At 41.1% G+C, this 20,964-nt stretch overlaps 1 protein-coding gene across 5 annotated transcripts in view; it reads left to right on the forward strand.

Moving 5' to 3' along the window:
* NLGN4X (neuroligin 4 X-linked) overlaps nucleotides 1-20,964 on the forward strand; it is a 333,213-nt gene that overhangs the window by 193,023 nt on the left and 119,226 nt on the right. For all 5 annotated transcript variants that reach the window (XM_067023747.1, XM_067023746.1, XM_059050270.2 and 2 more), the window contains one exon: nucleotides 14,494-14,646. In XM_067023747.1, coding sequence (XP_066879848.1) covers nucleotides 14,494-14,646 — 153 coding nt within the window. The remainder of the gene's footprint in view (nucleotides 1-14,493; nucleotides 14,647-20,964) is intronic.

Raw genomic sequence — 20,964 nt, forward strand, 5'->3', positions numbered from 1 at the left:
GAGGCATGCGCTTTTAAGGGAAAACTGTCACATTGGCTTTGGTTTACAAATGTCAAGCATTTCGGGGAACCAGACACATTTCTGATCTGAAACGACCTCTTTGATGAAGGTGTATGTTGGGGTGTTAGGAGGCTGTGTGCCAGTCTGCGTGTACGTGTGTGTGTGTGTGTGTGTGTGTGTGTGTGTGTGTGTGTGTGTGAATGAGTGCTCTGGTGGCGCAGTGGCAAAGAATCCACCTGCCAGTGCAGGGGACACGGGTTCGAGTCCTGGTCCGGGAAGGTCCCGCATGCCGCAGAGCAACTAAGCCCATGTGCCACAACTACTGAGCCCACGTTCCACAGCTACTGAAGCCAGTGCACCTAGAGCCCGTGCTCCACAAGAGAAGCCACCGCAATGAGAAGCCCACGCGCAGCAACGAAGACCCAACGCAGCCAAAAAAAAAAAAAAAGAAGAAAAAGGAAAAGGGTTGAGAGTCGTTTCCCTTAGGTTTGTTTTCTGGTTGACATCTCTGTTGTGTATATCAGCACATCCTTCAGTTTCTAACTAAGCAGAACAAGGAACAGCTCTATGGTGGCCAGTCAGCTAAGGTCGAATGTGGATAAAGTGGCCGTAGTCCTTTTCTGAAGTAATAACCATCATACATTCCAAAGACTAGTCAGTGACCTGTGATTCTTAAAAAAATATATATTTCTTGGGGCCTTTAACTGGGGTCATATCATTTGCATCTTCTGGCACCACAGAGCCAGGCATTGACGAGTGAGATGATTTTGTACAAACCTAGACTTCATTTCATTTTGAGGACACGATCGCCTGCTAGGTCCCCATGTTAGATGCAGAGTCAAGGAAAGCCAAGGACAGCTAGACTGATTTGCCTGGTAAAGATAGACAAGCCACTTTTGAGGCAGGCAGTTTATTCTTTTATTTTTAATTTATTTATTTTGTTGAAGTATAGTTGATTTACAATGTTGGGTCAGTTTCACGCATATAGCAAAGTGATTCAGTTATACATACTTACATATCTATCTTTTTCAGTTTGCTCTCTCGCGGTCTCTCTCTCTCTCTCTCTCTCTCTCTCTCTCTCTCTCTCTCTCTCTCTCACACACACACACACACACACACACGTTTATTGTTTTTTTTGGTTTTAGTGCAACTATATTTCAAGAGGTGTCTCAGGGCAAACCAAAGCCAATTTCATTTTCAACACGAGGTTTCTGAATAAAGATGCATAAGAAACGTCAAGCATAATTCAATACTAAATTAGTTCCAGTTTTAAATACACTGTCATTTAATCTCAAACTCACAGAGACTGTTAGGGGGGAATACATTCTATCAGGTAAAAGTGCTAATAAAATTGGGGGAGATGGATGTAAGTCTAATTGGATTTATGTATCATTCCTGTGAGCAGAAATATTTCAGTAGCACAGTTTGTAACAAAAAATGCTTATGGGGGCTTCCCTGGTGGCCCAGTGGTGGAGAATCAGCCTGCCAGTGCAGGGCACACAGGTTCGAGCCCTGGTCCAGGAAGATCCCACATGCCACGGAGCAGCTAAGCCCGTGCGCCACAGGTACTGAGCCCACGTGCCACAACTACTGAAGCCCCCACTCCTACAGCCCATACTCTGCAGCAAGAGAAGCCACCACAATGAGAAGCCCGTGCACCACAATAAAGACCCAATGCAGCCCCCCCCAAAAAACAAAATGCTTATGGAAGTCTGTGCAATGCCCTGAAATTTTAATAAGAAGCATAGACAGGGCTTCCCTGGTGGCGCAGTGGTTGAGAGTCCGCCTGCCGATGCAGGGGATACGGGTTCGTGCCCCGGTACGGGAGGATCCCACATGCCGCGGAGCGGCTGGGCCCGTGAGCCATGGCCGCTGAGCCTGCGCGTCCGGAGCCTGTGCCCCGCAACGGGAGAGGCCACAACAGTGAGAGGCCCGCGTACCACAAAAAAAAAAAAAAAAAAAAAAAAAAGAAGCATAGACATATATCAGACACCTATAAAGTTTTAGATTTATTTTGATTCCTACCAGGCAAAGTGTGAAATCAATGCTCCCTAATTCCAGCTAAGCAAGAAAGGAAAATTATTATCCATATTTTTCTCTGTCTTCCAAAGCCAGTCAGAGAAAAAGAAAACATACTCCACCCAAAAAAAGAAACCACTGCTCTTATTATTCTCATTATTGCAGTGAGGCATTTTGAAGTGCCAGAATGTTAGAAAGAATTAGACCTATTTTTACTGTAATCACAAAAATATGCCTTTAATTTTCCTGAAATGACAATCCAAGGTAAATTAAGCGGCAGAATTCTTTTTTTCCTTTTCTTTTTTCAAAGTATAGTTGATTTACAGTATTGTGTAAGTTTCAGGTGTACAGAAAAGTGATTCAAATATAGTATATATATATATAAACATCTATATTTTTTAGATTATTTTCTATTAGAGGTTATTGTAAGATATTGAATATAGTACCCTGTGTTATAAAGTAAATCCTTGTTGCTTTTCTATTTTATGTGTAGCAGTTTGTATCTGTTGGTCCTATACTCCTAGTTTATCCCTACCCCTTTCTCCCTTTGGTAACCATAAGTTTCTTTTCTGTGTCTGTGAGTCTGTTTCTGTTTGGCATACAGATTCTCTTGTAGTATTTTTTGGATGCCACATATAAATGGTATTATATGATATTTGTCTTTCTCTGACTTCACTTAGTATGGCAGTCTCTTGGTCTATCCATGTTGCTGCAAATGGCATTATTTCCTTCTTTTTTGATGGCTGAGTAATACTCCATTGTATACATGTACTACATCTTCTTTATCCATTCCTCTGTTGGTAGACAATTAGGTTGCTTCTGTGTCCTGGCTATTGTAAATGGTGCTGCCTTGAACATTGGGGTGCATGTGTCTTTTCAAATTAGAGTTTTCTACAGATATATGCTCAGGAGTGGGACTGCTGGATCATATGGTAGCTCTACTGTTAGTTCGCTGAGGAACTTCCAGACAGTTTTCCATAGTGTCTGCACCAATTTACATTCCCACCAACAGTGCAGGAGGGTTCCCTTTTCTCCACACCCTCTCCAGCATTTATTGTTTGTAGACATTTTGGTCATGGCCATTCTGACGGGTGTGAGGTGATACCTCATTGTCGTTTTGATTTGTGTTTTTCTAATAACTAGTGATGTTGAGCATCTTTTCATGGGCCTATTGTCTATTTGTATTTCTAGAAAGATTCTTCTTAAATAAATATTTGCTTTGTGTTGCCGGATGCAGATCTTCCTGAGTAGAAAAGCCCTTGTTTCTTTTTCAGAGCATCTGTTGGCCGTCTGTATGTCTTCCTTCAGAAAAGCGTGTTTAGGTCTTCTGCGCATTTTTCCATTGGGTTTTTTGGGTTTTTGTTATTGAGTTGTATGAGCTGTTTGTATACCAAATCTCAGCTTTTTAAATCATCCTTTATTTAGTGCACGGTGCTTTGGGTTGGAAATCGGGAGTGTCCTCAGCTGGGAGGTTCTTGTGCCTCGGATCAGCTTGCAGTTCACAGGTGCCCATTGGACAAGGTCTTTCTCCACAAGGATATGCTCATCTGTGGTTGGCTGGCACACCTGGATTGTGAGCTCCACAGCTATGGGGAAATTGGGGTCCCAGGCTTGGAACTGGTCCGTCATCTTTTTTTTTTTTTCAGTTGGAAAAACAGATCATAAAGCCTTTCAAGATCCAAATGGTGGGAACACAGAGTAACTCTGTGATTCTATCTCTCTTTATGTATTCTGGAGCAGAGATCTTCAAATTCAGAGAGAGCTTTCTGAACTTTTTTTTCAAAGTATAACTGCTGATGACTGGAGGGCAAGAAATTTCCATACACTCCCCTTGTAGGTGTGCTTTTTCCTAAGGCTTTCTGGTCACCAAAACCCTTCCCCCACATTATGAAAGAGTGGCCTTCAGGACTGATCAGAGACGTGACCTTCCTGCATTGCCATGGCATGTATGTAAAAAAAAAAAGAGAGATAAATCATTCCAAATGCTGGTTTGGGGGGAATCACTTTTGATGAAGGTTCCATTAGACAAGCTTCCCAGATGTACACATATTTTTGTTAGTCATGTAACTTGGTCTTGTTTAGATATTCTGATTTCAGGGAGAAGCAGACATGAAGGAGTAGGTCAGCTATGCTGATTTCTTCAAGTGCAGAAGTTGAACTTTTCTGTAGGTGCCAAGTTTTCAAGGGGCACGTACATTGGAGGGACCCACAGATAAGATGTTTCATGTTGTCTTTGAGGTTCACTGGGGTAATTAATGTGAACGTGGAGGTTAGAACATATGTTATGATTTACGTGTGGAGAGTGTGGACTGAAAAAAATGCACACCCTAAAAGTTGAGAACTGTGTTTTCTTTGGCAGACTTTCTGAGAACTTAAGTGTGGGACACAGCAGCTCAGATAGCGCTGAGGGGCTGCCCCAAAGAGGTAGGGGAGGAGCCTGGATGTATAGGAGTTTTTGCAATAAAGACCAGGCAGTCAGAACATCAAAAGATGACTGTTAATTAGTGAAACCCAGACCTCTCAAGTTAATGCGTTTAGCACTTTTCTCTGTATGGGAAATGCAAGAGTCTGGGCTCATTGCAAGCATTCCTCTGATGTCACATTAACTGTCTTGGGCCAGTTTCCAACTGGTCTCCATCCCGAATCCCATCTGGATGCCAGTGGCTGAGGGCTCGATGGCTGCAGCATCCTTTGTTTACTCATATGGCAGGCGACGTTCTTCATCCACAAGCGTTTCTCTCTGTTCCAGCCCGTCATCCAGGTGTAGGGGTGACAGAAGAGGTATCCCCGCGGGGTTCCTGCCCTGCTCCCCTCTCCTGGGCTCCTGACTGCCCTGCTCCCCTTCCCCTCCCACTCAAAGCAGCCCACCTCCTGCGCTTATGGAAAGCGAGCCCTCACCCCAGCTCACCCATGCGTGCTGGCACGTGCTCAGCAAGCTGGCACCTTCCCGTCATAGACACAACTCCCAGCCATGGCTGAACATGTTCCTTGGCCCCTTCCCAGCCATCCTGAGCAAGTCTGTCTCACACAGGAGTGGCCTCTTTCAGGATGGGCGTGTCTGCGTCAGCTGCCTCTCCTCCCCTGGCCGGGGCCAGCCTACCTGAAGCGTCGGTACGTGTTTGCAGGAGGAACGGGGTGGGGGGGGGGCGGTACCAGGGAATGAACGAATGAGGACAGGTTGAGGTGGGTCAGGTCCCATTCAGTTCCTTGCTGGAGTGAGCCCGGGGTATCTTAATTGCTTGCTGGTCTCCTACCAGGATTGATTACATTAAAGAAGTAGTCCTCTCTGGCCCAGCGACTGACTCATCAATCACATACCTATCTGTGAAGGCCAAGAAAGCATTTCTCTCTCCCACACCCCAGTACACAACAACTTCCTCCATATGGAAAGCAATGCATTTAGCCAGGCAGGCTCTTTTTAAGATATTTCCTTGAGATGACAAGATTCAGTAGGACTTGGAATGTGCCCTTGGAAGGGACCAAAAAAAAAAAGAAAAAAAGAAATCAATATGAGCTGATAAATACATTTTAATAAGATATCTTGCATTAAGAGCAATAATTGGAAAGGTTTTTTGGGGGTTCTGTCCTTTCTTTATATTGTGTAGATAACGTGATCACATAACACCATTGGTGACTTTATTTCATGATTTGCATACTTTGGTGGCACCGTAACTTAATGTATGTGAAAAAGAACATTTATAAAATGAGTTTCCTGCCTGAAAATGTTAACTGCAGCGTCTAGAAGTTTTCCATAGACTTTTATTTTCTCATTGACTCTGGTTGGTCTACGTTTTCCAAATTGTCTACAAGGGGTTCCTATTACATTTATGATACAAAGTACTATTTTAAATAGCTTGACTTTTGAAAATGATGTAGATAAAACGCTAAAAGGGAACATGAGAAGAACAGGTGTAAAAAAACATGGACATCCTTCAGGACTTGGGACACTGAGATATTTTATTTATAAAATCATATTTAAATTTTAATAATGGAATATATTTGTTTGAAGTTATTTCAGTATTCCCTTAATATTTAGAGCCATTTCCCACTGAGGTTTGCTGGAGATGCTAATTATTAGATGTAAATGAATATTGTTCTGGTCTTTTGGGGACCAGGAGAAAACTCATGGCGTGTCTGGACTTTGAAATGCCTTTTCAGCAGCCACGGGATGGGTTTACTCTGGAATAAATTACAGCAGAATCTTCTTCCCTGCGTCCTCTAACACCTGTGTTTACATAGTTCATGATTGTAACTAAATTCGATGCTCAAGAGTACTCAGTTGGTTTTTAGGCCATTTAAATAGTTATAATTGAGAGAACAAATATTGCAGCAGCTTACGGAAAAAGAACAAAAGGGTGGGAAATTAAATATACATGGAACATTAAAGGCGATATCTAAATGTTTCTGGGTCAGACTCTGCTCTATAAAATTAATGTAAAATTGTAGTTTTGCAAATAGTTTCCATCAAAATCTCAGCAGGTGTTTTTTGCTTCCGTTGACAAGCTCATTGGAACATTCGCCTGTAGTGGCGGAGCACCTTTGAAAAACCAAACTATCTTGAAAACGCAGAAGAAAGTTGGAGGACTTGCCTTTCCCTGTCTAAAGCTCGGACAGTAGGGTACTCACGTGGATAGGAATATAGAAGGGGGAACTTCGCTTGGTGGCACAGTGCTTAAGACTCCAAATTCCCAATGCAGGGGGCCCGGATTCCATCCCTGGTCAGGGAACTACATCCCACGTGCCAAAACTAAGAGCTCACATGCCACAACTAAGGAGACTGCCAGCTGCAGCTAAGACCAGGTGCAACCAAATAAATAAATTAAATAAATATTAAAAATAAATATAGAAGGGGACATAATTAAAGAGTCCAGAAATCAACCCTCCCGTTTATACGCAATTGACTCTCAAGAATCGTGTCACAGCAATTCACTGAGGAAAGGAGAGTGTCTTCAGTACATATGGTGCTGAGATAATTGGATAAAGGATGCATTTCAAACCTTCCCTCATATCATATGCCAACATTGACTCAAAGTAAATGAAAGATAGAAGAAGTAAAACTTTTCACCATCTAGGAAAAAACATGAAATCTTCAGGGCCTTTCATTAGGTGGAATTTCTTAGATGTGATGTCAAACACACAAGCTTTAAAAAAAAACAGTCGATAAGTTAGACTTCATCAGAATTAAAAAACTTTGCACTTCAAAAAACACCATTGAGGGCTTCCCTGGTGGTGCAGTGGTTGAGAGTCCGCCCACCGATGCAGGGGACGCGGGTTCGTGCCCCGGTCCGGGAGGATCCCACGTGCCGCAGAGCGGCTGGGCCCGTGAGCCGTGGCCGCTGAGCCTGCGCGTCCGGAGCCTCCGCAACGGGAGAGGCCACGGCAGTGAGAGGCCCGCGTACCGCAAAACAAACAAACAAACAAACAAAAAAACACCGTTGAGAAAATCTAAAGAGAAGACACAGACCAGGAGAAAAGATTTCCACATCATCTTTCTGGCAAAAGACCTGTCTCTAAAAAATATAATTACAGTTCAAGAATAAGGAACAAAGAACCCAATTTTAAAAATGGGGAAAATATTTGAATAGATATCCCACCAAAGAAGATAGTACAGGAGAAGATCCTTGACGTGATTAAGTCATTAGCGAAATGCAAATTAAAACCGCAGTGAGGCACCATCTTGACGCCTATTAGGATGCGTATAATGAAACAGATAATAACACATCTTGGGTAGGAGGTGGAGAAATTGGAACCTGCATATACTGCTGATGGGAATATACAGTGATGCAGCTGATTTGGAAAACAGTCTGGCAGTTTCTTACAGTACTAAACATAAATGTGCCATGTGACATAGCAATTCCACTCCTTGATATCCATCCAAGATAAAAGATACATCCATAAAAAATATTGCACAGAAATGTTCATAGCAGCGTTATTCATACTGGCCACCAAGTGGAAGTAAGACAAGTAGCGTGGCAGCCAACAGATGAGTTGGATTATTATTCATCGGTATGAGTAATAGGAATGAAATACTGATGCATGCTACAACACGGATGGACTTTGCAAACATTATACTGCGTGAACAAAGCAAGACACAAAAGACTGCATACTGTATGAATCTATTTATAGGAAATGCACAGAAATGGCACATCTAGACTACGTCACTAGTTGACTAAGTGAGACTGAGGATAGGAACGTCAAATGCCTGCATTTGGACACCAGCAATCGTTTTGGGGTGAAGGAAATATTCTAAAATCAGATTATGCTGATGGTTGCACAACTCCATACATTGACTCAAAAAAGCAATCCTTGAACTTTACACCTTGATGAGTTAGTTGATTTTATGACTTAAAATTATACCTCAGTAGAGCCCTTAAAATTCACGCTTGCTTGAACAAAGGAATTTGGTAGAGAGTCAAAGAGACTACCCTGGATTAACCTTGAATCAGTGACGTATCTAGGTTATACCAATTTTCAAAGCTTGTAAATCTTTAGAACACCTTCCTCCACCTTTGGAGGGAAGTTTCCTTGAATGCTGCGTCTCCCCCTGCCCCGGGAAGGATTTCAGATTACTCAAATTTCACACATTGATGGTGAGCCTGAAGACATTGACAATTGGGTCTTGGGAAAGAGCTCTGGCATTTAACTCACCCCAGACCTTGCAGAATGGCCTTTGGGTTTGAGCCAGGCCAGTGGTCACGCGCCTGAGTTTCCAGCGACAGAAGAGTTTTATAAGAAGAAAATCCAGACGAAGGCACGGATATTAGGACAGGCTCATGGGAAAGGCACAGTCCGGGTATGGAGTCCTAATTAAAGACCTTTCTTTTTTTCTTTTTTTTTTGCGGTACGCGGGCCTCTCGCTGTTGTGGCCTCTCCCGTTGCGGAGCACAGGCTCCGGACGCGCAGGCGCAGCGGCCACGGCTCACGGGCCCAGCCGCTCCGCAGCACGTGGGATCCTCCCGGACCGGGGCACGAACCCGCGTCCCCTGCATCGGCAGGCGGACTCTCAACCGCTGCGCCACCAGCGAAGCCCTAAAGGCCTTTCTTAATGCCGACTGCTGTGGGAAGCTTGGTACCCAGGAGAGTTGGGACACATTTTAAAGGGACACATTTTCTGGGAGGGAATCACCTTCATCAGACAACATTTTCTCTCCCCTAAATCCATTGCATGTGTTTTGACTACACCTTTATTTTTCTAGTGTCTTCTCTTTTTTAATGAAAGAGGTGACCTGTTTCTCTACAAACTTAGAAAGTCTTCAAAAAATTGAAATGTTTCTCAGAAATGAGAAGGACTTTAGTTCTATCATCCGTGTAGCCTGTCTCTCTAAGAAAGGCATTTCTTATACGCTTCTTAACATGATTTTGCCATAAATTCAGCCCAGGAGGTAGCTTTGAAATAAGTTTTATATTGATAAACTCTGACCAAAACAACCCAAAAAGCAATGGAGCTAATTTGATGAGTTTTTTGTTGTTGTTGTTGTTGTTTTTTTAGTTTGTTTTAAGTTCTTTCAATGCAGTGGAATTTTTGGATGTGAATTGATTTCCACGTTAAGCTGATGACAGTATTGGACTTGAATGTGTTGTCAGGAGAAAAGGTGGTCTCCTAGAAGACTCCATTTTACTTTCAGGTAGATGATGTGAAACTAGTAGTAGGCTTGAGTTTCAAAGGGTCTTGGGCATTTCTTTTCCAAGCTCTTGTCAATTACTTTAGCTTGGTAACTTGAAGTTGTCTACAGTGGGAAAATTTAAATCTCAAAAATCAACAAATACAAGGAATCAGGTTTCCACCTACCCTCCCAGTTCTCCTTGTTTATCCACATGAAATTGACCATAATCAACCCGTATTGAGCTATACAACCAGCAACTTCAGATCTTGGTTTCAGAATATGTTTAAGCCCCTCTGAGGTATGTAGAACTGAAGGAGGCTTTCCAGCTACAAGTGTTATGGGTGATAGTGATTAAATTTCCTCTCCCTTAACCCCTGTATCCGTGGAGGAAGGCAAAGACCATTTTAATTGATGGCCACAATTTGACTTATCCAGAACTGCCATAGGCATGCCTGTGGGGCTGTGCCTGTCTATAAAAAGAAAGCATTGGAGCTAATTAAACAACTCAGTGGTATTGAGTGTTTTAGCTTCTTGTATCTGGAAAATAGAAAAACCAAAATGGCACACTGCATACAGAGAGCATAGGAGAGTTTTGTTTTTTACCTTTTTTCTGTGTCTTTTTTTTTTTTTTTTTTTTTTTGGCGTGGTTAAGGGACCCTCTGTTCATTTTGACTACCTGGAAATTTCAAGGTGGTTTATGTTTCAGGTAGGTGACTTCGTTTCTTTCTTTCTTTCTTTCTTTATACAAATAGCAATAACATTCAAGCAATATTTAATAAGTGTTTCAAACACAGAAAAAAATTATTTCTACTGTTTTATCTTGACTTCAGAAATACTTATTGAAAGTGGTGGTTTGTTTACAGTAGACAAAAGGAATAAATAATGTGCAATATTCTCTAGCCACTGGGGATAGGTGAGTCTTCATGATTTAAATAAAGTAGCGACATTTCTGATTTTTATTATAAATGTTTTGCTTTTAAGTTCTTATGCATGAAACTATGTTGGTTTTAAGATATTTTGATTAAAGTTCTTTCATGTTTATTGTTTAAATGTGTTTCCTCTTACATTATGGAATTTCCTAAGCAAACTGTATCAGTGACATTTCAAAAATTTATCTAGATTATAACATGTTAAAACTAGAGGAACATTTGAATACTTTATATGCATTTCTTTATAAAATGTGGGGAACCCTTTTTCAAATAATTTTCTTTTTTTTTTTTTTAACTCACATTAGTTTTTTTTTTTTTTGGCAGTAATATCATTTTAACCCCCAAACTGCATTTTCACAGAGTATCTAATATTTTTTGCAAGTAACATTTTGAATTTGTTCTTCTTGACATATTTATGTTTATATGCATTTTGCATCTCCCTATTTCATGTTTTTGAAATCCAAATGTAACAGATTTCAACTTTTTGTATGACATTATTGTTTTTTCTTTTACTGGGTAGTACCTCTCTCTCTTCTGACTTTTTCACAAACCTGTTGTTTTTGAATTCTCTTTTTTCCCTTTATTTTCCTTCTCAATATGACACCAGGAGCCAACACAAAGAAAAACGCTGATGATATAACCAGTAATGACCGTGGTGAAGATGAAGGTATTTTTTGTTTTTTTTCAAAGCTCGACCTTGGTGCATGATTTTATATCTATCATTCTATTTTTTTTTTTTCATTTCAGCCTGTTTTTCCTCCCTTATCTGAAGTGAGTACACTTTTGTGTGCTTTATTTTCTTCTTGTTTGGAAACCACTGTCATTTTTAATTCCAATGACCATGTAGATACTGCAAATCACCTGGGAGAACATGTATTAATGTTTCTCAGTATGAAGTGAGTAACAAAATGCCATTTACAAGGAAACTCTTTTTCTTTTTTTTCTTTTTCTTTTTTTTTTTTTTTTTTTTTTTTGGCTTGGTGACAAGAAGAGAAAATGATATTTTAAAACATGCATGTATGCTTTCTTTTCTTCTTTCCGAATGTTATTTCATAATTTTGTATTTTGGAGCTTTGGTCTTCTGAATTTCTTCTGTGTACAATGGGACACCTCAGTAGAACTTTTCGGGGAGCTGGCATTTCCGTTTTTGTTTGTTTTTACTGGGTTTTTTTTTTTTCAAACATACTGATTCCAAAATAGGGTTTTCAAAGAATCTTCTCTGGCTCACAGTAAAATACATGAAAAAGTGTCTTAAAGAGATGTTGTTTCTTTCAGAACTGCCTTTTAGCAGCTTTAAAGAAAAAAAAAGGGAGGGATGGAATTGAAATTTGTCAAAAAGTTAGATCTATGTGTCTTTGTCTTCACACCACAGCTGCTTTAAGAACATTTTTCCCCAAAAAAATGTTTAGCTGCTGTGGAGGGTTTCTTCCTGAAGGATCTCAAATTGTTTGACAGATGATACACTAGAAGCAAAGTGATTTTTTTTTTTTTTAAAGATGGAAGCTAACATGACATCTAAACCATCATTAGCACGTTGTATCCTCTTCCTTCAGCAGAATAAATGGTTTAGAAGAAAAGAAAAAAAAAATGTTTGACGTTAAGCTTTGCTGGCTCTAAGGCTGTGTAGGCTGGGTGAAAACATGTTTTTCCCTTCTGAGTAGCCAAATGCATGGATCTCCGTTAATTTACCTTAAAACATTGAAGGCCCTCGACGGACCTTCGGTTCTCTGGCTGAGAGGCAGCTTACAGTGCAGTGGCGAGCTGTCCTTTCTGGGAAGCAAGACTGTCCTCCAAGTCCCTTTCTGTCACTTGCTTGGTTGTCCTGGCGTCTTCCATTTGTTTCTAATCAGTGGCTCTACGAGAGGAGTTTTCCCAATGTTGCTTTTTCATGCCCGCTGTTCTCTCAACACTACTGTTAGTTCATTTTTTTTTTTTTTTTGACCTGCGTTCATAGGGTTCTCCCTGCTTCTAATAACCCTCTAAGAAAGTTCTTCTGATGGCCTTGGAGTATCATACGTGCACCTGAATCAGCAGCTAGCCTCTCCTTTGTGAGGCCTCAGAACACCTGTAGTTTTATCCGTATCCCTGTGTAGCCAACTACGGGTGTTAATTTGCATCTTGCTCTTTTCTGGCTTTTCAGTGTATTATATCCTTTTGACCATTAGGATCTGTTTTTGCAGTGTTCACCCGTCCCCTTTATTCCTGTTAATGTGCTGTCTAGTTTTCCTTGAATACCAAGAAACTGTGATAATTTTTTTTACTTGGAACGAATCTGGCATCTGGTTATTTCTTCCTCGACCTCGTGAGAGCCTTGTTCTTTGTGTCTCGGAGGTAAGAGCTGTTAACCAGACGTTTTCTCTGAGGGAACCCCGTAAGGCAGCCCTCACAATCGCAGCTTCTTCCTTTCCCACAGTGGAGTAGCGTGTGCAGCCTGCTGCAGAATGGTAACATGTGCATAAGGGCTAACACAGCAAATCAGAGTCCGGAGAGAGGGGTGGATGGTGTAAACCGCCGAACCCCTATAGGGACAGTGATTTATTTAAAAATTCCGTGTAGCCTATGATGAGTGAAGGATTAAAAAAAGGATTTTTACTTCCTCTTGAAGTTTTACGGGAGAAAATAGTGTTCTGCGGCAGATTAAATATCTGCAGACACACGGGCAGCTTGACACTTTTTTCTGCACTTGACTGTGGCCACTGGGTTTCTTTTGCCTTCCGGATGCCGTACGGTGGCACCCAGGAGCGTGTTTTCAGATCATGGTCCTAATTCATTTTAGATGCAGCCACCATCCAAAAGGGTGGTGTGTTTCCTCAAAATTCCTTTCTGATGGTTCAAAAGTGTGTCCATCAATTAGGGGAAAGAAGTTTTTCTTTAAGAAAAAATGAAAATAAATGTACATGGATACGTTTGGTTTTCTTTTGATACGCACATATTTAAATGACACACACATATATATGTCTATACATACGTAAGTGTCCAAAATCATTAGAATCGAGGTCAGGATTCTTCAGCATTAAAGGTAAGCCCAAGGAATGATTTACACCAAACAAGTTATTTAATCACAACTTTTCAGAAAGTGGGCTGTACAAATGGACATACGGTCTCCAAAGTTCTGTTGTCACAGAACATTGCAAAATAGGATTTTCACATCATTGTTCAATAAAATAATGATGACTGGGTATTCTGGTTGCAAATCACAATGGGAGTTTATATCCCCTGTAAAAATATGGAGCATTGCCAAACTTTCATTTTTATTCCAGCTCTCCTCTCTCTCTCTCTCTCTCTTTTTTTTTTTTTTTTTTTTTTTTGTCACTTAAGTTGGGATGTTACTGCAATCAGTAAATTAGAGAAAAAAACACTTGCTTGGACATTTTGTTTTGTTTTTACACATTTCTGTCCCGTTGATCATTTTTAACCATTTATTTGTTTTTTGTCGTCATGTGCCCTGTACTGAGAGCTAACGGTTTCACTACTAGTTTTATGTTCTCGTTGTTAAGTTGAAAATGAATCTGTAAGCTCATCTTTGACTGAAGATAGACGTTACAGTAAAAATAAATTATAATCTTGACGTTGATTTCACACTTATTTAGCTGATGAAAATATATTTTGTAATAGATGCCCTTCTAGGGTTTGAGCGCCCTTTAGGGAAGATGTATTTCATCTCCATCCTTGCATTTTTAGTGTTGGGGATACATACAGAAACCTACACCTGCATACACGTTCCTTCCAATGCCTGCATCCTTCCTGTGGGTAGAAAATTTAACCACGGTGACCGTCTTCCTGAGGCCATCTTACCAAGAACATAGCTAATGTAAAAAGGGCCGTGCAGTTGATTCCAATCTCAACTAGGAAGAGTCACCCTCGTCCTTTGCCCTTGATGCAGCGTCGGTTAATCAGCATGATGTTTTATTGTGTTTCCTTAACTTGGCTTTTTTTTCCAGACATCCATGATCAGAACAGTAAGAAGCCGGTAATGGTGTACATCCACGGCGGGTCTTACATGGAGGGCACGGGCAACATGGTTGACGGCAGTATTCTAGCGAGCTACGGCAATGTCATCGTCATCACAATTAACTACCGCCTGGGAATTCTAGGTGAGTGACTCCGTCTTGCTGACCCACCGCACAGGAGGCCACGAGGAAGTTCTGCTTTTGATTTCGGGCTCGCTGATTCCAACTGCGTTACTCTAATCCCTAGAAATTTCTACTACACGGAGCTCACTCACTTCATGCCGCAAGATATATTTGTCCCTTGACGTTCACGCAGCGCCGTCTGTCTTGTTGCGGTTGTTTTTTAAAGTTTGCACTGTTTAATCCAGGAATTTCATTTCCTAGGATCCGCCTCAAACAAATGCAGCCTCCAAGGTGATCAACTGAACGTGATATTCTATTGAAAGCACTTTTCTTTCTGTGGGCTCAGCCAACATAGCCCTGTGGAATGAACACAGTTTGGAGACGTGTCTGATAGCGCATTTGGTAATAGGTGATAACTTGGTAATGGTAGATAATGGCCACAGACGTTAGCTTTCTCTTGTGGGTTTGTAGGTGTGTTCACCAGTTCATCGTTTGTCGGAAAATCCTTTACTTAATTCCTTAACGCGTTGCCTGTGTCTGTCGTATCTTGAAGAGTTGCATGCCTGTTGCATTTACATGAGGTGGAATGACTCCTATTTGAATTATGTCATTTGATGGTTTTTCATTTTATGTAAATTTTATGATTTATGATGAAAGGACATTGGCCAAGTGCATAGGAATTCAAGAGCAGCTCTCCGTTGTTTCGGTGTTAAATTGGTTTTTCCCCAGCTGGGGGTTGGAAAAACAAATAACATATTTTGAAGTTCATATTTTGAAGCTTACCTTCTTCTGTGATTTAGCTTTTGCTCTCGGTCAGTTCGTGAATAATATTCCTAGCCTGTGTAACGACGTTCATTTTCAAGGCAAAAACGCATTGAGAGGATGCAGAAAATTGAGTTTACAGCAGGGTGGCTATGAGAATGAGATCTGTATGTCACAGGATGGTTATGGTAAAAGATAGGAAAAATAAAATGGACCAACGGACCTGTTTCAAATAGGAAACAGGGCTGAAATGTTTTCTCCAGAGAGGCGAGTATCACTAAGAATATTTTAGTTTCAACTTGAGGTTTTAATTTTGTTTTGAGCATTTTATTTCATTCACTACTGAGGACATTCACCTATAGAAGACCCCGGAGCAAAGGGCTGAGCTGTAGATGAGCTTCTAATTTAGAAATGCACATCACCCACAGATGTTTGCAAAGTTGGGCGTTGTGGAGCATCGATAAAGTACTGGAAATTTCACGATCTTAAGGTGAAACACAACAAAAAGCCTCAGAGTCTAGAGCCTTCTTGTTTTGCGGTTTTTATTTCCTTTTCTTTTCTCGTCGGTGCTAGGAGCCAGAACTTCGTGGAATGATTTCCGTTCGTGTTGCACAGCAAGGATGGCATGCCTCTCCGAATGTGTTTCAGATGCCTCTGGCTAGTTGCTTTGGCTACTGGTGTTTGAAACCGGAAATGTTGTTTCTTGATGTTTTACAAAAGGTCCATTCTGAGGAAGAGGTGGGCAAAGGAAGCCACGGACCAGGGCTTGCTGCTAGCAGCCCTTTCAAAGAGGGCAGTGTGGGCGCACCTCGGTAGCATCACCAGCTCGGGGCTCTGCTTTCTGAACAAAGCAGTGGGCTTTGGGTGAGTCCTTGCTTCAGTGGAGTAACAGAGCGTCCAACTGCCTGTACAACATGGTGGTGATGTGACTTAAAAGGTTAGATTTGAAAAGAAATCGATTGTCTCCCCCGTTTAACGCCAAAACTGGTATTAAGCAGCTTTACACAGTGATCTCTTATCTGTTTGGCCCATTTGTGAATCTGGAAAAGTACTGTGGGAATTATACACACCTTCATTTTTTTTTTTTTTTTTTTTTTTAAGAAAAGAAGAAAAGAAAAAGCTTGCTTTTAGAACTTTTCTCATTGTTCAATTTTAATTTTACCTTTTGCTGCTGAGAGTTAAAAAGAAAAAATCTTGGTAAGATAACAGAGGGCTGTGAGAGTTATGGCATATGGAAGTAAAAGAAGCAATTTAGCATCTCCAAGCCAGTCTATTTGCATTCCACGAATGAGTTAGTGTGAAGCTCAGCACCACAGACCCCCTTTTATCTGATGGAGTGCAGCGTGCCAACTTGGCTGATTATACAGGGCGATAGAGATTTTTTAAATGGGGCTTGCTTTATTGCATGGGCTACCATCCTCTGGAAGACTGTGCAGTGGCCATTTACTTTTTGCTTGCAGGAAATCACTAGTATCACTCTCGAAAAATATTTCAGACCCTTGGCGTCCAGATATTTTTAAAAAGGATCCAGTAAAATGGTACAGCATGCACGGTGATGATCATCTCCATTAGCACTCTGATAGGAATAGACGTTTTTACCAAAATGTTGAAATAGCGTTTGAGTTTTTTTTTTCAAAAGTACTAAATGCATAAATGCTATTTTTCTGCCCAAGGAATGGAAAAACATTGTTTGAGATGATTACCGTTCTCTTACAGAGTAACAAATGCTGTTTTCCTACCCAAAAAAAAAGGTTTAGAAAGATGGCTGATGGTGAGACGGAAGTAGGAGGCTGGTGTGGAAAGAACATAGGTTTTTATAATGAGATAAGAATGAACTACTTGGTGTCTGTGGTGTGACATTGAGAAAGTCGGCTGATTTTTTTGGAGTCTCTGTAAAAGGTGGCCCCATTCTCTCTCTGGCAAGGTTATTGTACATAGCATATAAACGTCCAATGGGTTCATGTACGTGAAGTTTCATAGCCCAGCACTAGGAACCAGTAAACCCAGACAGGTGATCATTTCCAGTGTTATTAATAGCCTTGGACATCTTATTAACTTCACTGTTGATCCACTGAAAAAAATTGCGACTGGCCCAAACGGTAATATCTGTCAAATACTGACGTCTAAACGGAACCACCTTAATTAAACAAAAGCGATCATAAGACGCTCGTAAAAAGACACAGATGACAGGATCTTCGCACGTGCTTTTTGAACAATGTATATTTTCTTTAATCAGAACTGCGTCACACAACCTTGCTAGCCATTGAGCATGTAATTTATTATCTAATCCGGGACACTTTGAAAATTGTTAATAATGCTCTTAATAAACTGGGATTATTGCAGGCAAACTGGGATGTACCATCACAGCTATAAAGTAATGATTCATACCCACACAAGGTCTAATGAACAAACTGGTGGTCCATTTATTTTCAAAGGAGATCTTTTTAAAGCATATTTCCTATTCCTCCTGCTGTATACCTTTGTCATTAGGAAAGCATACATAGCTAAAACTTGAGTTCTATCAAATCTGCCTCTATTTTTCTGTCACGATGATTGTTCAAAGACCATTACTATATAAGAGGAATCTCCTCGCTGAGACTTACTGATGGAAATACCTGGAGTTTATTTATGGGTGGCTCTTACCTTTGCTTTTCTTCATTAATGTCTCTAATTTGTATCTTCAGTTGGTTAATTAGACCTCCATTCAAATGCTGATTTTAGTTTAGCTGGGAGGGTGTTACCTTTTTGGTTTTCCTATGATTTGATGCCTCCTGCGGGCTTTAAACCATTTTGCTTTGAAACAATCTTACCTCTGTGCCTTAGCACGAAAGTCATGGAGCGCCTGCGGTGTAGCCATCGCTGGACATTGTAGATGCTCCTTCATTTAATCCGCATACACTCCCTTGGAAGGCTTCCCTCATCTTACCTGTGGGGAAACAAAGGCTCAGAGGTGATGGGTTGGACTCACAGTGGTACAGGTTGTAGTGATTCGAGCCAAGATTGGAACCCTGGTCTAACAGTATTAATTAGGTGAACTGCCGTAGGAAACAGTGCAAATCTTTACGTCAGATCCAGCTTCTCTAATCGCACAAAACGTCGCATGTGCGTATGGTTGATCTAGATACAAAATTGCGATTCGATGCTTATGCTGTATTTTATGTTCCTCAAAGTGGGTCCTTCATCGCTGATGCATTTTCATCAGATCATCACTATGGTGCATGGTGATGTGGTATTGGCCCCAGCGAGGGCATTTGTAAAATCAGAGCTCTCAGACACAGTAGATCGAAGGCTTTATCAGCTAGTCAGGTGTCTAACCTCTTAGGCCCAGTCTGTTGCCTTGTTGCTGTCTGTGGCCAATAAATGGAATTAAAGACAGTTGACCCAGAGAATGACCTTGAAACCGCACAACCCAGAGTGGGACTTGAACCGATGGGCCGGGACTCAAACTCAGCCAGAACCCACACTGGGACTTGAGCCCACTGTCTTTTGATTGAGATCACACGGCTGGTCTCAGAACTGAATGAAGCTCAGGTTCTCCATGTCTCAGTGCAGAAGGAATTCCGTGAGAGACAAAGTGATGGGTGAGAAGTGGATTTATTTAGAGAGATACACATCCCATAGACAGAATGCGGTCTGACTCAAAAGGCGAGAACAGCCTTGGGAGAAACACGCTCCACAGACAGAGTGCGGGCCCATCTCAGAAAGCAAGAGGCCACGAAATACGGGGTGGTTAGTTTTTATGGGCTGGGTAGTTTCATAGGCTAATGAGTGGGACATGACAAAATTCCAAGTATTTGGGGGAGGGGGGTGGAGATTTCCAGGAATTGGGCCACCACCGACTTTTTGGCCCTTTATGGTTGGCCTGGGAACTGTCCTGGCGCCTATAGGTATGTCATTTAGATGCTAATGTATTACAGTGGGCATTTAATGAGGTTCAAGGTCCACTGGAAGTCAAATCTTCCACCATCTTGGATCTAACCGATTCTCACCAGCTTATGTCAGATCCTTAAGGGCTGTGTGATTCTTTTAGAGGTTGTGCCCTGTCCCCTTCCCTGCTGTTTCAACTTCAGTGGACTTCTCACCTGACAGGTATCTTATAGTCTTTTGAAATGTTGTCCATAGGTTTATATAACTGACTTTTTCAAGGATTAAAAAAGCATCAGAAAGACCTACTCATTTTTCAAGAAGTGTAGCTACCCTCAAAGTTTTTATCTCAGGGAAGGTTGTGTAATGGTGTTTCGGAAGTTGCCTTTCTCTTTAAGGTTGTTAATTGTAATTGCGTAACACTGCTTTCATTCATTGGTGTCATAACTTTCAGTGTAGGATGGAAATGGTTTGAAATAAACGCACAGCAGGAAGAGCATTTGAATGAAAGGCACATGACTTGAGCTCTGTGCGTGCTGTGATGGTGTGGCCCGTGGCTTTCTGGTCTCCTTTGTGGGGGTCTTAGTCTGCATTGAAATGGCAGGTGGGTGGGCTGGCATTTGGAGGGAGCCCTTTGACATCAGCCAGAGCAGTTTCACCTTTACCTGTTTGATATATTGCTGTTCCGTGTCAGATTCCGTTCATAAAAGGGATCTGGAATCATTGGAGGAGAGGCTTGATACCTGCCTTCAAAGAGCTAGCCCATGTGTGCACAAGCAGTTCACATCAGGGGTATTTAGTGGTTCTAACATGCCTTAGGTACCTCTGCTGAAAAATATGAATTTCCGATTTCTATTTCTCTTTCACTTGGGAGTTAAAGATGTTTACTCTTTGGTACTTTCACCATTTTTTACCCTGAGAATCCTTTTTTCTTCTCTTTTCTTTGTTTTTATCTTTTACTACAGATTTTCTTTTTTTAAAATTAATTTTTATTGGAGTAGAGTTGATTTGCAATGTTGTGTTAGTTTCTGCTGTACAGCGAAGTGCATCAGTTATACATACACATATACCCACTCTTTTTTAGATTCTGTTCCCACATAGGTCATTACAGAGTATTGAGTAGAGTTCCCTGGGCTCTACAGTAGGTCCTTATTTGTTATCTATTTTATATATAGTAGTGTGTATGTGTCAATCCCAATCTCCCAATTTATCTCCAGCCCTTACCCCCTGGTAACCATAAATTTGTTTTCTACATCTGTGACTCTTATTTTTGTTTTGTCAATAAGTTCATTCATATCATGTTTTTTTTGATTCCACATGTAAGTGATATTGTGTGATATTTGTCTTTCTCTCTCTGACTAACTTCACTTAGTTTGATGATCTCTAGGTCCATCCATGTTGCTGCAAATGGCATCATTTCATTCTTTTTTATGGCTGAGTAGTATCCCATTGTGTGTGTGTGTGTGTGTGTGTGTGTGTGTGTGTGTATACACACCACAACTTCTTATCCATTCATCTGTCTGTGGACATTTAGGTTGTTTCCATGTCTTGGCCATTGTCAGTAGTGCTGCTGTGAACATTGGGGTGCATGTAGCTTTTTGAATCATGGTTTTGTCCAGATATATGCTGAGGAGTGGGACTGCTGGGTCATACGGTAGCTCTATTTTTAGTTTTTTTGCAGAACCTCCATCCTGTTCTCCACAGTGGCTGCAC

The sequence above is a fragment of the Kogia breviceps genome, chromosome X (assembly GCF_026419965.1).
Source record: "Kogia breviceps isolate mKogBre1 chromosome X, mKogBre1 haplotype 1, whole genome shotgun sequence".
NCBI lineage: Eukaryota > Metazoa > Chordata > Mammalia > Artiodactyla > Physeteridae > Kogia > Kogia breviceps.